The sequence below is a fragment of the Sycon ciliatum genome, chromosome 10 (genome assembly GCF_964019385.1).
Source record: "Sycon ciliatum chromosome 10, ocSycCili1.1, whole genome shotgun sequence".
NCBI classification, from domain to species: domain Eukaryota; kingdom Metazoa; phylum Porifera; class Calcarea; order Leucosolenida; family Sycettidae; genus Sycon; species Sycon ciliatum.
In genome coordinates this window covers 26,814,573-26,831,612 of record NC_088652.1, presented here as the reverse complement: position 1 = coordinate 26,831,612, position 17,040 = coordinate 26,814,573, and the positions used below count along the sequence as shown (strand labels likewise).

The window sequence follows — 17,040 nt, the reverse complement described above, 5'->3', positions numbered from 1 at the left end:
CGTCAATTCTTTTTCTGCACCTTGTCCTCATCCACTTACTGAGGGTTTTTTTTTTTTTTTTACTACGTTCACATAACCAGCTCGAAACGAATAAGGAAAGACAATGGTACGGAGACTAGGACAAACGTGACAACTAATGAGCAGGCGCTGCACCGAGACGCAACAGTGATGGTGGGGCATTGATGACTCTGCCGACCTGAGGTCTCGGCGTCACGGCCAAAAACACGCACCAAAAACAATTAAAAAAGAAGAAGATAGAGCTGTACAGGTGAGAAAGATGCAAAACCCAAGGCTTAACACGAGCGATTGTGGGGGAGAAACTGTCTTATCGTCATACTATTCATAGGGAATCGACTGCCCAGAGCCTGTTTGTGCTGCGAAGATGGCGGTAAACATTCGGTTTGAATGATTGCATTCTCTTGCTGTGGGGAGGCTGGGATAGGAGAGCGGCAGGGAGGGAGTTCCAATCGCTGATGCTGCAGTGTGGGAACGAGCGCTTCAGTGCCAGCGGGGCAAATGCAGGCAGCTGGTGTTGGAGCTGGTGGTCATGGCCACTGACAGCACCGTGCTCGCTGCGAGTTCTGGGGTTGGTAGAGATGATGTGGCGCGGTGGCAACACAGAGAGCAGCCGCGGAGGACCAGGCAAGTAGTGCAGCTTGTACAGGCAGGCAAGCGAGGCAACAGTGTGGCGGATGGCCAGGCTGGGTAGGTGTGCCCCAGGGCCGATAGCATGAAGCGCGTGGCGCTGAACATTGTTCAGACGCTGGAGGTGACTCTGCGCAGCTCCCATCCATACAAGAGGCGCATACTACATGACTGGTCGTACGAACGCCTTGCATACGGTCGTCCGGCCGGCGGGGGTGAGTATGTGGGCGGCTCTGTTTAGGACCCCAAGCCGTTGGCGTACACGGGTGGCTACGGAGCGTGGGTGGTCGCTGAAGGTCAACTTGGCGTCCACCTTCACACCAAGGAGGGTGATGGTGGTTGTCTCGGGCACCAGTGTGCCACCAAACAGGAGTGGGGGGAGATCTAAGCCGGTGCGTCTGAGGGTGGCTGTCATGGCCTGGGATTTGGTCGGTTCAAACATCACTTTCCATGTACGACCCCACTCGTGCAGTCGGTCAACGGACACCTGCAGTGACTGCGCGGCGACTGTCGGGGTCTGCTGGGAGGTGACTAAGCTGTACAAAGTTGTATCATCAGCATAGGCTTCCAAGCTGGCGCCGTCAGCGAGAACATCTGGCGCGTCGTTGACGTAGGCCAGGAAAAGCGTTGGTCCAAGGATGCTTCCCTGGGGGACTCCAGCGGAGGTCGTATACCTAGATAACGTCTGCCCTCCAACAAGGCACTGTAGGGAACGGGTGTCCAGGTATGACGCCAGCCATCTCTGAAGCGGACCATCTATGCCTAGGCTACGTACCTTGTGGAGGAGGCCGACATGCGAGACACGATCAAACGCTCCTGCGATGTCCACAGCAAGGATACGAGCCGCCCCTCCACAGCCCACAGCGCTTGCCCAGGCAGTTTGGAGAGCTTGCAAAGCGTCCGATGTTCCGAGGCCTCTGCGAAATCCAAACTGGTGCGACGTGAGCAGATGATGGTCTTCAAAATAGTTTACGATGTGTCTGTTTACAAGAGTTTCCATTACTTTCGAGATTATGCACAGTAAGGATACGGGTTGAGCGGGAAGATCGCTTGTGGATCGGAACCACGTTGGCCGTCTTCCACATCCTAGGTTGCACTCCAGACCGGAAGCATAAAGCAAATAACTTGGACAGTGGCTCTGCGAGCTCATGAGCACATTCCTTAAGGACGCGAGCAGAAATACCGTCAGGCCCGGTAGCCTTGGAGACGTCGAGCCTTGCCAGGAGGCGGCGGACAGCCTGTGGGCGGAAGCGGATGGTGCGTTGAGGTGGAGCCTCTGAGGGAGCAGGGTCCGGTAGGTCAGCCTCCACAAGGTCCGGACCGGCAACGCTACATTTCTTCGAGAAGAAGCGAGCGAATGCCTCTGCTTTCTCTGAGCTCGTTGCCCACTCGCGGCCCTCAGAGTCGACAACTAGCGGAATTTCGGGCTGTGTGCGGTTGCCAGCAGCGTTCTTCAACTTCGTCCACCACTGTTTGTCTCTGAGGGTCCCAGTTGAGAGGCTGCGACGGAGGCTGTCCTCCTTCGCACGTCGTGATCGGAACTGGGTGGCGATCGCTACAGTCACGGAATCGGTGAATGCCTACTGAAGTGCTGGGTCATAAGGGTGTTTTCTCCAGTCGCGCCAGCGCTTCTCCTTCTCCCTCTCGGTCTGGGTGCATTCAGGCGTCCACCATACCGGATCGGAAGGCCCCGTTTCCAGGACTTTGGATGGGACAAACTGTGCAACAGCTGCAGTAATCGAAGCGGTAACCTGCTCACAGGAAGTTTCTGGGTCCTCCGTGATGATATCACCCCATTCCACGTTGCGAAGGTGCGCCCTGAGGCGATCCCAGTCTGCTCTGTTGTAGCGAAATACTGTTCGCTTAACCGAGGGGCGGAAGTATACGTGTAGTTACTGGGGACGTGAACGTTGACATTATGAGATCTAGCGGGTTGTCTCCATGCTGGACAAGAAGATGGGCAGCGCAGGTATCTTCGAGAGCCTCGCCTGCAGGCGTAGTTTTCGAGCTGTTCAGCCAAGCCCGGTTGTGCACGTTGAAATCGCCAGCTAGGATGATGTGGGAGCCCTGGTGTCTAGCTTCTGGGAGGATGTTGTCGAGATGATCGATTAAAGGGAAACTGAACGCCAAAAATAAGTATGGCTTATCCGAAGGAGAATTGGGCACTGATTCCGATGAGCTATGTCTCGAGCCGATCAGAGAAGAGGAACTGTGTCAAATTTCATAAATAACACCTCCCATATTTGGAAATTGGCCTTGATGACGTGCGTACTGCTTAGCTGTCACCATGCTGTGCATGTTCAGCAGTGTAATTGAATGGAAGAAAACAATTACTTTGGTGTTTTGCAGCTCTGTTTCGTTTCCTGACGGTAACCAAATCTAGATGTAGGAATCTGTTGAGCAGGAGAGGGACACATGTCTTCCCGAAGGCTGTCCAGGCTGCAGTGGTGATGAAGAAGACACGATCATCACCCCGAGATCGATCGTAGCGAATTGGAAAACTCATGGTGAATTTGCTTCCACTCCAAGGCAATGTCGAGGTATGAAGGGTGCTTGTACTGCCTTCCAAAGTGAAGAGGAGATGAACATGGCTTTGCATAGCTGTTGTTCTATGCCAACTTACCTACTCTTGCTGGTACCGTAGTGGCATATTGCAAATTTCGTGGACGAACAACTCTAGTCACTAGTGGCTAGTGAGCAACACTAACAGGTGAGATTTTTCAATTCGACAAAAATTGTTTTTGTTTGAGAACTGACAGTGGCAGTCATTAGACTCAGTAGGTGTCTCTCTGCTGCTTCTTTCCCTTCATCGGTAGGGTTGTGCTTGAAGTAAAAATAAATAGAAAATGTGGAACAAAAATCTGATCATGTAATTCGAATTTGAACTTCAAAGTATGTGTACATCAAATCACAAAAATGACTGTCAAGGTGGTGCTGTGCATTGAAAAAAACTGGGCGCTGGCAGCAATGGAAAGGGTAGAGACGAAACCAGTAATGCAGAGTATTCATAAGGTAGAGGGAGATGAAAACGGGAGAGGAGTAGTGAGCACTTCAGTTTGAAGTAGTGTCAATAGACAGCATCGTGTTGCATACGTTGTGAATATTGTGTGAATCTAATAATTGTCACGAAATTGATATCCAAAATGATTATCCCCAGAGTAGTATTATGGTGTTCTCCTGTGTTTACATGCAGAGCCTTGACGTTGCTGGACGAGCGACAATATAAATTACATAAACATGTAGCTCGTGATGTGGGATGACTGCCGTATCGCATTGCCAACGCAAACCCATCCTGTGTCAGTGCAGCCATCCAGCAACTTGAACTCCCCGGACCAGATGCCGCTGCAGCTGAACACCATGCCGATGGAAAGCCAGGAGTTGATAGCGAAGCATTCTGGTCTGCACAGTACAAGGCAAAGAAAAATTATGAATTATAATGCATTGTAATCTTTCCCACACTTCTTTGTAAAAACAAACAAACAGTGCCATTATCACAACACTTGATCAAGCATCTTGATGGAGGTATTTTCCATTGTGCTGGCTCAGCATCTGCACCAGGAAGACCATGTACACTTACACGTATCTTGTGTGTGTGTGTCCGTGCGTGTGTGTTTGTGTATCTGTATGTGCACACGTGTGTGTGGGGGGGGGGGGGACGCACATGTGTATGGGTAGGAATGTGTGTGTGTGTGGGGGGTACACGCACATGTGTATGGATGTGCGCGCTGCATGCGTGTGTCTGTGGGATGGGGTGGGGCTGCACGCACATGTGTACATGTGTGTGCGCAATACAGCATGTGTGTATGTGTTCGTTGAACACAGGGTGTACTCCTGATTACATAAACTTCGTGATCATTGCGATTTCATGTGCTTTGAAGTTGAAATTCGCAATACATGTACTGATGCTTGATTAGATTTATGTTCCACATGTTCTATTTATTTTATTTTACTTCAAGCACTTGTACTATTCAAGCACAACCCTACCAATGAAGGGAAAGAAGCAGCAAAGACACCTACTGAGTCTTATGACTGCCACTGCCAGTTCTCAAACAAAAACAATTTTTGTCGAATTGAAAAATCTCACCTGTTAGTGTTGCTCACTAGCCACTAGTGACTAGAGTTGTTCGTCCACGAAATTTGCAATATGCCACTACGGTACCAGCAAGAGTAGGTAAGTTGGCATAGAACAACAGCTATGCAAAGCCATGTTCATCTCCTCTTCACTTTGGAAGGCAGTACAAGCACCCTTCATACCTCGACATTGCCTTGGAGTGGAAGCAAATTCACCATGAGTTTTCCAATTCGCTACGATCGATCTCGGGGTGATGATCGTGTCTTCTTCATCACCATTGCAGCCTTGACAGCCTTCGGGAAGACATGTGTCCCTCTCCTGCTCAACAGATTCCTACATCTAGATTTGGTTACCGTCAGGGAACGAAACAGAGCTGCAAAACACCAAAGTAATTGTTTTCTTCCATTCAATTACACGGCTGAACATGCACAGCATGGTGACAGCTAAGCAGTACGCACGTCATCAAGGCCAATTTCCAAATATGGGAGGTGTTATTTATGAAATTTGACACAGTTCCTCTTCTCTGATCGGCTCGAGACATAGCTCATCGGAATCAGTGCCCAATTCTCCTTCGGATAAGCCATACTTATTTTTGGCGTTCAGTTTCCCTTTAAGGTAAGATCGCCAGGGGCACAGGACCCCGGCCGATACACTGCTCCCAAGACGGTGCGGAGACCTGGAGCTAGCTGGAGAGAAACCCAGATGATCTCATGTGGGGGGGACATGAGTTCAGGGATGAGCATGGAGGGGAGTGACGACTTCACCCAGATGGCTACCCTCCCCCATGTGCCGTTCTGTCCAACCGAAGTGGTGAGCTGTATCCAGGGAAGCTAATATCAGAGGGAAGCACTTTCTCCGCAGTGAACTTCGTTTCTGTCGCAATTGCTACGTCGGGCTGATGCTGCAGGAGTGCGTGCTGTAGGTCGGGAAGTTTGCTGGCTAGGCCGAAAGCGTTTGTGCAGAGAATGCGAAGATGCTTGCTACCCTTCATTGCAGGAGGAAGTAATTAAAAAAGGGGAGGGACATTTGGCGTAAGCGGGTGCGTAGTTACATGTATTGCTAAGGGTCCTAAAATCTAATGAAATACCTAAAAGGATCAAGCTAAAGATAAGAATGAGGAAGCTGGAGGAAGACACGAGGTTGAAGTAGGACAGGGAAAACCAGATTGTGTTTGTATACCTAGGGCTACACCGGGGGAGAAGATGTTATCTGCGCCAAGTTATCTGCTTATTGCTTGACGCAGTGATCTTTTTCGCCTTCTTCTTCCTCTGGTTATCACTAGAAACTACCAATGGGGAGGTCGACTCCCGCGGCCTCTTGTGGAAGCAGTCTGCCAATATCGCCAATGCTCTAGCCTCATCGCCCCCTGAGAGTTTCCCCTCAGGTGGACAGTCCGACTCCTCGGCCCAGCTGCTGTCAGGAGACAGAGTCAGGTCAAGTTCCACGTGGTTGCTTTGTTTATCATGCTCAGGTCGCATTTTGACAGTTACGGCAGAAGCTGAGTCTTGACTGCCATGTGTACCCGTGCCCTCCTCCAGGGGTCTCGAGTCGACCTGACCAGCTGGAGAAGCGCCCAGGCTCTCGTGTTGTGGCTGATCCTCGCGCGCTTTGTCTGAACCGATGACCTCCTGGGGTCCCGATTTGACTGCAGAGCTAGAGGCTAGGCTTTCAGGCAGTGGCAGATCCTCGCGCCCTTTCTGGGGTCCCGATTTGACCCTGTTAGCGTACGTTCCACGAGGGGTGCGTGGCCTTGTGGGGCAGTCCGCGGCCAGGTGACCTGGGGACTCGCATACCCTACAGGTGCGTGGTTGATCTTTATACCGTACGGCAAAGACGTGACCCCCTGCCGTTTGAACGTAAGATGGAATGGAGGGGCATTGTTTCCCTAGTTTGAAGCTTAAAAAGCGTACCCCGGTTGTAACATCGAAGCCATGCTTTGTGGTGACTTGACCGTATCGAACTGTTGAAGCGGGACTACTGTACGGTTTGAGAGCGTCCGTCAATGCAATGTCCGAGATCCAGACAGGGAGGTCAGATATATGCAGCTGGAGGATCGAATCCAGCACGTTTGAAACCAAAATAGTCTTATCCAATAGAGAAAAGCCCTCCCGAGCAACACGCTCTAGACGCGCAGTGGACATGAAGGTTAGAATGCACTCATGCTGTGAACTTATCTGAACAGATGTGAGGTGGTTGTATCCAGCATCTCCCAGTGCATTTAGTCAGGGAGCCGACCTTCAAAAAAGTGGCGCTCCAGGTCGGGCGAGATGGAGTACAAGATCTCTTCAGCAATGGGTTATGGGTCTATCAGAGAAGGGCTTTCGAGTTCTTGGCCATCCCAAAGCTGTGCACGGACATCGCGAGGACGCATTTTGTTCGACGATCAAATTCACAATTGTCAAGCATTTAGGCGCAAATGTTTTTCGTTCTCAGCCGACTTCTCGGTTTGAGAAGTAGGTGCGTACGCTCAAAATTCCAAATCAGTGACTATGCGCCTGTCCAGAAGATGACGACGCTGCAAGCTTACTTTCTCAAAGCGTGACATACATTTTCATTACGATTTTGGCTTTGAAAGTGAGAATAGTATTGCCATCGTCAGGTCCACTACAGTCACGAAGCATGGCGCTTCTGGACAAAAGCGCAACATAGAGTGTGTACCAGCAATAGTGCACAATAATACTCGCGCATACTCCGGCAATTCTGCAACGCGTGCAAGCAAAGTTTCAAAAGTATATTTCCAGGTCTGACTGAGGTCGAGTCGAGCGAAGATTCCGGCAGAGTAGGCGAGATGTTGCTTGCTGACAAGTCGGCCTCCGCGTCCCTGAGTCCTGACTGCCAGTGCCACAGCCGTATGCACCAGTGACCAGTCACCGGACGTGCAAGATCATCATCACCCATGTCGGTCAGTACTCTGCCTGGCCTATTTATCTGCTGGTGGTGTCAACTCCGTTGCAGTTTGCCAGCTTGTTTGTTCCGATACTCGTTCTTCACTGGTTCAGGTGAGCCTAGCTGCTTTTGCACAAAATACTTTGTGGATCCTGTGAGAGATCATGTAACTCGAAAACGAGACGTTGTTTGAAACAAAGGTAGAATGACAATCACTGCCAGGTCCACATGCACTTCTGACAGGAACTACGACAGACGTCTACGTAGCAGCACCAAAGGAGAGCATGGGATAGGCAACATAACAAGATAGAACATACATGCGCGCACGTGCATGTGTGCGAGCTTGTGTACACGCGCGCACGCCCACACACGCTTGCAAGCGTGTACTCACATGTGTGCGAGTGTGCATGAGTGCACACACACGCACACACATGTGACTCTCTGTTCGCACACACACACACATACATGTGTGCGAACATGCGCGCATTCATCACACACGCGTGCGCACATACATACAGGTGGATGCGCACATGCCAATGCTCACACACACATACACGCATACACATGTACATGTGCACGACACACGCGCGCGCGCACACACAGGTGGATGCGCGCACGTGCATGTGTGCGAGCTTGTGTACACGCGCGCACGCCCACACACGCGCGCAAGCGTGTACTCACATGTGTGCGAGTGTGCATGAGTGCACACACACGCACACACACACACACACACACACACACACACACACACACACACACATGTGACTCTCTGTTCGCACACACACACACATACATGTGTGCGAACATGCGCGCATTCATCACACACGCGTGCGCACATACACACAGGTGGATGCGTACATGCCAATGCTCACACACACACACACGCATACACGTGTACATGTGCACGCACACACACGCTTGCACGCACATACAAACAGGTGGATGCGCACATGCAAATGCTCACACACACACGCGCATACACGTGTACATGTGCACGACACACGCGCGCGCGCGCGCACACACACACACACGTGGATGCGCACATGCAGATGCTCACACGCATACATACATATAAACACACACACTCATGCACGCGCGCGTCATTATCTACGAATCTCAGAAACATGCAACACGCGGCCAGAAGTTAATCATCACCAGTGAACTTGCTGTGATTGTGGTACCAACAACATGCTGTGCAAGAACGTCACCATCATCGGCTGCTCTGAGGTAGCATTCCAGAATGGCAATTTACAAAGCCGCTGTCTAGTGCCCTACTATCATCTCCACGGAGCAGCAGTCGGAACCCAGGAGATAACTGCTCGGCATAGCTGCAAACATCGCAAAGGTTACAGCACTGGATGCTTCTAGTGCAACGGGTCACCCCAACCCTGTACTATACTTGCTGGTGCATGTCCGAATGTGACAACCCAATCATTAGCGCCCATGTTCTGGACCGTCACTAACGCTTCCGCCCAGGGCCTTATTACGGGCTTTTACGGTACTCGCCGATGCATGTCCGAATGTGGCAACCCGCTCAGCAGCACTACACATGTGAGCAACAAGTGGACGTCATTGGCAGCACAGAGCAGAGGATCGCAAACCGGATGAAGAATGGATACTGTTCTCCATGATGAAGGGATCAAAAACCGTTCAACACAGATATTGCGCTACATCGTCTTGCCTGGATGTATGCGGTGGTGCCGATGGTGGTGCCGATGCATATCGCGTCCATGACACTGTTTACATATCTGCATTCAGCCTCTGTTCACATAAATATGATGCACCGTAGCTGTAGTTTTAAAATGATTATATTCTACATGTTACCGCCACATTTACTGATTGCGTTTGCGGAAATTCCTAAAATATACTACGTCTACTACTACTCAATTTACCACACAAAGGACTGAATGAAGTAGGGAAATAATCATCCCATGATCTTCTACAATGTGAATGCTTCCACGTACGCGCATGTCATTGTGCAGCATCCGAAACTTCAACAAAACAATGATTCAAAGAGACGTTATTCAAGATAAGTCATGCATTTCTACGTTCACTGGTATAATCAAAGATTCCGTTCAAGGCAGCTGCCATGGTGTGTACCTTACCACCTTTAACACACGTTGTCAGTCCGCTCATTGACTAGCATGAAATCGTTTGTAGCAGGAGTACTCTTGTTTGTAGTGAGGATCAATCTACAAAACACTATTGGTAAAAACAATCCAGAGTCACCTCGATGGAGACGGACAGTTCCTACGAGACCTGCCTGTCGACATCAGGGTCAAGTGGCAAGTCATTTAGCCGTTACGCACGACAATCTCAGGAACACCAGTCATGTCCTCCTCCGACGAACCAGCTACTGTATGTTACTTCAGAACTCAGAACGACACAATTATACAAACAGAATGAAAAATGCTTCATCGACGGTGTGACTTTGCGTTTCGCTTCGTGTTTCTTTGTGTTTCTCTTGAAAATCTAGCAAAATTGAGTCATTCGCATGAAAATGTCTGGTTACGTCAGCGAAACCCGCTGATTTTCCCCATTTTTCAAGCGCTGAATGGCGCAAAAACTGTGAAATCACGGCAACGAAATAGTGTTCGACGAGCGAACAAACCTCCTTGCACCGGCATTGGTGCACAGCTTCGGGACGGCCAAGTTCTCAAATCGTCCTCTAGAGACCCTTACCTACCTCTGTGCGAAGTTTCAAGTCCTCCCTCTGAAGTGGCATACCCCGAAAATAAAAAGCATCCTACAGATTTCAGCTCCCGGACTAATTCGCGACATCCACCACTTTGGTCCCAGTGGGCAATCGAATTTCACGGACGTCTCTCGCATCTGCTCCGGGGTCAGTGCCATCCATCGGGGTCTCGAGTTACCAGTGCTCGCCATGATTGGTGGTAAGGTTATAAGGGCACGCCCTAGATATGCTTTATAAGGATCCAAAAACTACCACATTCACAAAAGGATGCAGAGCTCTCAAAACTGCATCCGCTCTGTACGCTGTACAATATGTGTGTGGTGTGGTGAGCCCATAAGTGGGATCATTTCAAGTCCACCCTAGTTTGGGGATTTCAGGGGGTGTCGGCCGTTGGGTGGTTCAATGGCCAATTGAGTCATCTTTCCAAGATTCCTTTTGAGTCTCTCTCCACTCTCCCGGGGAGACCCACGTGACCAGTTTTGGCAGTGAGCAAGTACAAGTACAAGTGTGTGTGTGCGCGCGAGTGTGTGTGTGTGTGTGTGTGTGTGTGTGTGTGTGTGTGTGTGTGTGTGCCGTAGATGCCCAGCATCCCCCCTCCCGTCACCTGCTACACCTGCGACCTACAGTTTGCACGCCCCAGTGTGGAGAGTGTGGCCGTTGGCTGAAGTCCCGTGGGGGTCTGGCATGGCACAAGTGAACTTACCCCCAGTCAACAGTCGGTGCGCCCCTGCCGCTGCCGCTGCCTGCTTCTCCGCTGTGCTGCGTCGCTCACTGCCAGGCTTGTGCCCGCTGCTTTGCGTCTACACGTGGCCACGCCCGTGATCGCTGCTCACGGACTTGTATTCGTCCGACCGTTCAGGACCGTCAGGGTTTCGCATGTGTTTGCGCCTGCTCCCGCCGATTTCGCTTACCGTATTCCCTGGATCGTCACAGGGCTGTGTGCTCCTCCTCTCTCTCAGCTGCCCCTCCCGGGCCCACGTAACCTTCATGGCAGTGGCTCAACAAGACAGGACAGGTGTGTGTGTGTGTTTGTGAATGTGTGTGTGTGTGTGTGAATGTGCGTGAATGTGGGTGTGAATGTGGGTGTGTAGAATTTTTGATGCGTGTAGGTGTATATGCGTAGGCGAAGGATCTGATAAGATCTCCATGTGTCAGTTGGATATAAAGCTCAGAAATAGATGTTTGACGTGACGAATTAGCAGAATGTTCCTCCACTTATTTCGGGAAACACAGATGCTACCGATTATAAAGCTTACCTCCTAGGGCGAGTTCTTGCTAATTGAATTATTGGCATTCCCGTCGGACACTTTGTGTGCTTGGAAGGAAAATTACAGTTTTGAGACTTTGTGTAGTAAGTGAATCATGGATGATTGTGAATGGAGTTCGGAGAGTAGCGTGGACTCTGATGCACTCTCACCACTGCCACCATTAGTGATATGGACCAGCGAACGGTCTACTGCGTGTCCTCCACTGCCACATATAGCAGCATCCTACGGCGCATCTTATGGAGCACATCACCACGCAAATGCTGAAAGCGGCAATCAAGTAGCGACCTCTGACTTCTCCTACGCATATAATGCTCCCCAGCGAGCCATATTCAGCTCTTGGAACACATCACTATCTACCTCCGGCGCCCTTCAAGATCATCCTTTGCTGGAGAATGTGGCAGACTTCATGGAGCAAATACAAGAGTTCCAGAGGAGCAAAGATACAAACGCTACTGAAGTTTCAACAACAGCTGTTGAAAACCCATGCTCTAATCCCATTACACCGGCAGTGGACACTGAAAAAAGATCGCAAGACAAAAGTAACCAAACTGTGAACTATCCCCTTTCGGTTTCAGATCACTACACAGGCCACGGGCACATAGCGTACGACTCGGAAGATAGCACCTACTCAAGCAAGTCGGCCGATGTGGACGTTCACACAATCAGACGCTCTCCAGTATCTCCTCGACCGTCTAGCATATCTGAGGATCCCAGACATCACGATCGTCAAACACTGAACAATATCCCCACCTCTGAGTGGGTTTTTGAGGAAGATTGTCAACTTCAAACTGACCTTACTCCACCTGAAACGTCGCTCAGCAAAGAAACAGATAAGTCACTCGATCCCCAGCATGATACGCTTGATCGAGCACATTCACATCCTGGAGAAAAGCCGCTTAAGTGTAAGCATAGCGATAAATTATTTCCTGCTCAATCTTGTTTGACATCTCATGAATGTACACATCCAGAAGAAAACTCTTTGACATGTAAAGTGTGCGATAAAAACTTCAATACGCGATATATTCTTAACCGTCATGGACGTGTTCACTCAGGAGAGAAACCCTTTACGTGCAAATACTGCGCTAAGTCATTCAGTTGTAAATCTTATCTTACTGTTCATGAACGTATCCATGCCGGGGAGAAGCGGTTTAAGTGTGATCACTGTGATCAATTGTTTACCCACCATCGCAACCTACGAGTTCATGAACGTAGGCATACCGGACAGAGGCCTTTTAACTGTAAATTTTGTGGCAAGGCATTCAGACAATCATCACATCTCCAAAATCATCAACGCATCCATACTGGAGAGAAACCTTTCAAGTGTCAACAATGTGGTACGGCATTCAAGCAAACATCAGCTCTTATACATCATCAACGAATTCATACTGGAGAGAAACCATTTCTGTGCAAGGAATGTGGAAAGTCATTCAATCGGAAATACAACCTCACAGTTCATGCACGAATCCATCCCTAAGAGAAAGTGATGATGTGTCCACGATCGTTGCAAATATTTCATCGCGAAAACACACTTTGAAAAACTAAGCACATACCCACACCCTTAATTAAACATAAGTTTTTCACATTGATGGGAAATCTGACTATCATGTTCGTTGTGAACTGGGAGTAATTTGTGTGCCAATAAAAGACGAATCTGATCTCCAATCCAAGGGAGCTGCTTGCATACACGCTGACGCCACCAATAATAACATGTAAAATCACAAACATTATTTTGTATCATTGTATTCCATTTGATATGTGCTGTTTCATTCCAAGTTGTCCTTTGCACGTCTTACACAGACGTAACGTATTTCGATTGCTGATAAACCAGTCCTTTTGAATGTCGCACGCTAGTATTCTACCTCCAGAGCACGTACGCCTTGTATGGATATTTGCTGTTGAGGTGGAGCCCTGCTCTTTTCAAATTCGGGTATAATGCTATAATTATAGTCGGTCTGTGTTTATCTTTGGTCCCATGTGTAATATTGTAAAGTCCTGTTCTAATCTTTGTCAAAACTCGTCACATCTTCTAATACTATCTCAATGTTCATTTGCTTGATGGAAACGTACGAAAGGTAAAATTGACTGTCCTGACCAAGACTAGAACCTGGACACTTGAGAATATGCAGCAATGCTCTAACACTGAGCTAAGGTGTAGTTGTCATCCAAGCAGCGCTCGTTCAACATGTTCCTCTGACTTTCAAAACTCCCGCTTCCTGTGAATTCGCACTGGCTGGTGGGACGGAGTTCTCAATGTAACCCACACATTTCCCGCGGAATGCAGCACGAGGGAAGCTCCAACATACAAAGCATTCATTCGTTCGAGGGAAACGTGCAAAGGGGAAAGGCCTGAAGAACCAAAATTTACTGTCACCACCATGACTCGTACCAGGAAGCCTCTCTAAAGACGTGAGACAAATAAAGACGTGAGACAAACCTTACTCTACTGCATGCAATCAGTGTGAGGTTGAGCAATCGACTATTAGAGTCTCAGGAAGTGATGCGCCTTCACAGCCATTTTGACGCATTTATCACAACAACCAGAGAGCCAGATACTCGACCCGGCTGATCTGTCTTACACACAAAAAAGTGTACCGTGTAGTCAGTTGAAACTCGGAGTACAGGAAAAAGATCCTGTCAAAAACGATCGTCAGTGCCTAGAGCGTGTTCGCACGGTACACATATCGCGGTTTTTAGCACAAAACTTGAAATATCGTGAAATTCCCACCAAACTTGGCAAGTCCGACATGATTATCCCACCTGCGAAGTATTACCACAAATTAAGTTATTCAAATACCAGCACAGGTGCCCAAATCAGAGGTGACCTTTCCTAAGAGTTGTTAATACAGTACGTGAGAACAATATTAATTTGAAGAAATCCAATTTGTCATCACCCATAGAGTTTACAATCATTATACAGCATGCTTGAAGTTATCGTCCATTTCTGTTGAATAAAACTTATAATGTCGCTGCTACCCGAATTTCCACACAGTGGCACAAGTCCGTCATGAATATCTCACCTGTGAGGGTTAAGCAAACTCTGCGCAGCTAATATTCCATCCCATGTACCCAAATAGGACGTGATCCTCCTTCCTCACATTTTGTTACTGCAGTATTAAAGTGAGAACTGTATTTATGTGAACAGATCCAGCTTGTCATCACTCATAGAGCTTGCACTCATTATTCGGCAAGCTTGAACATATCGTCTGTTGCTGACTTTGGCCGTGCTCTTGACTGTTCAATCGATCAACATAGAAGACGGTGGAGTTCCGTTAACAATGGAGCATGATGCAGACTGGACGTCTGAGAGCAGTTTGGATTCAGATGAATTATCAGTGTTGCCACCATTAGTGATATGGACAAGTAAAACGCCAGTGCCGTGCGGGTTTCCACCTTGTCATGTTCCGTATCACTATGGTGTGCCAAGTGTCGCGCTTCAACACACTGCGATCGATCATGGAAATAACATAGTGACCTCTGAAACGTCTTCTGTGGATTATCCACAACGGCATAGCTCGTTATCAAGGCTGGACAATGCACAGCACGGTTATTCTCCAGTAAATTTCCGTCTGCTTCCTGAGCCAGTCGTCATCGCTACACCACGTATCGAAGTCCAGAGCAAGAACCAAAAAGAGGCTGAAGCTTCAGCATCAGCTTCTTGCAACACTGACTTGGAGCCGCCAACGTCAACAGGCAGAATGCGAAAACGATATCTCCCCACATCTATTCCACAGGTCCGCTCTTCCCTAACTGGTCCAGACCACTACGCCGCTCCAGAAGAGACACGTGACTCGCCTAATGACGAATCGTCGATCTATTCTGTTGACTTTGACCTGAATCAACAGAGTATAGGTAATATTAGCGATAATTCCGTATCTCCCCAATGCACTGGTGAACTTGTATCTGAAAAACCACACAAACTAACTGGAGGAAACTTGGTGAAATGTAAGCTGTGCGAAATGGCATTCTCTAACCAGTCTAGTCTTACTAGACATGAACGCACGCATAACAACCAGAAACCATTCAAGTGCAAGAAGTGTGAAAAGTCATTCAGTTACAATTGTAGACTAAAGCTTCATGAACGTACGCACTCTGGAGAGAAAACATACAAGTGTAAGGTTTGCGCAAAGTCGTTCAGCCACAGTTCCAATCGTTTGCGTCATCAACTCATCCACACTGGAGAGAAGCCATTCAAATGTGCACACTGTTGCAAGTCTTTCACGGAGTTAAAATGCCTTCAAGACCACCAGAGTACTCACACGGGACATAGGCGGCATGTATGTAATGGTTGTGCCTGTGAATTTTATTCTGCATCAAGTTTGAGACGTCATAAGCTTAATCGAATTTGTAAACGATAACACACTAATCCTTCTGCATCTCTCATTTTCTCTACTATTCTCAAATCCATATCTTCTTTTGTAACTGCTCCTACTCGCTTTCTTATAGCCATATGTTGGTAACTGTTTTGTTATAGATTATTGATCATTAATTTTTTCAGTCTTATCAGAAATTTATTTTGAACATTTTTACTGGGATTGTGTTGCCTCTTCTCGCGTTACGTCCAAGTTAAAGACATAAATGTACAGTCTTTGATTAAGCTTCATTTCCTCGTTCTCTCCTGTAGTCGTCTTCTCGTCGCTTCTCAAGTCGTCGTCTTTTCGTTTTCTTGCGTTATCGTTGGCTTTCGTCCATACTGTTTATGGAATTTGCTTCTGGTCCTAATGAGTCCATGACTTATGAGATTGTGAACAATTGACCTAGGCTTCTGTAGATTTGCGAACTGTGCTTAGCGCAGTAATTTCCGAGCAAATTACAATGGAATTGTTTTTGTAAAATGTACTTATTATATATCGCGATAATTGATGAAAATGTAATACACAATAATATATATTGATTGCGTTATGCAGAGCGTTGTGCAGTGTCAGTGAGCGTTATGCAGTATGCAGCGTTATTGCGTTATGCAGAGCTCACTGACTTGTCAGTTTGAGCACTCTGGCAAGGTACGTTCGGGCCTGATCGGAAATTTTTATTTCCATTGCTTTCAGGTTCGGCCTCATTTTCTCCGTGCTGCGCTGATGAGTTCAAAAAGAACGAAACAGCATGCTGTCCGCAGATTGAGTATATATATATTACATATATGTTAAACAGGCGTGTTCAGTTGTTTTTTCGGTAATCGTTACAGTTGTTCATGTCTACAATGCTCACATGGTACTGATGGTAGCTTTAAAAAGCTGAGAAAAAAATGATAGTGCGATAACAACATCTCATATCTTGTCCTCGGCTTGTCTGAATGCAGTATGTAAGACTGCTGCAGAGTGCGTTTATACTCACACACGGGTTCGCAGCAAATGCCACCTAAATACGCTACATGCTATTTACATACAATATACTGCGAGAAATTGGAAACATAATGAGGAGACAATGGTTGACAATGGAGGTACGAGTTTTGTCTAGAACAGTGAAGGAAGGGAATGACG

At 48.1% G+C, this 17,040-nt stretch overlaps 1 protein-coding gene and 2 long non-coding RNA genes across 3 annotated transcripts; 2 read left to right on the top strand and 1 right to left on the bottom strand.

Moving 5' to 3' along the window:
* Positions 1–3,193: 3,193 nt before the first annotated feature.
* On the top strand, positions 3,194–4,221 carry LOC135826142 (uncharacterized). Its single transcript, XR_010555219.1, has 2 exons — positions 3,194–3,355; positions 3,839–4,221. It is a non-coding gene; the product is annotated as an uncharacterized LOC135826142 (long non-coding RNA).
* LOC135826143 (uncharacterized) lies at positions 3,362–4,892 on the bottom strand. The gene is made up of 2 exons (XR_010555220.1): positions 4,730–4,892; positions 3,362–4,044 (listed from the first exon to the last, which is right to left on the bottom strand). It is a non-coding gene; the product is annotated as an uncharacterized LOC135826143 (long non-coding RNA).
* A 9,788-nt stretch (positions 4,893–14,680) lies between these two features.
* LOC135826141 (zinc finger protein 572-like) lies at positions 14,681–16,393 on the top strand. Its single transcript, XM_065338784.1, has one exon. It carries the CDS (start codon positions 14,842–14,844, stop codon positions 15,919–15,921), a length of 1,080 nt encoding a protein of 359 aa, XP_065194856.1. The 5' UTR covers positions 14,681–14,841; the 3' UTR covers positions 15,922–16,393.
* The last annotated feature ends 647 nt before the right edge of the window (positions 16,394–17,040 follow it).

Excerpts from the sequence above, each read along its gene's own strand:
- LOC135826141 (XM_065338784.1), top strand. The coding sequence starts at position 14,842 with ATGGAGCATGATGCAGACTGGACGTCTGAGAGCAGTTTGGATTCAGAT.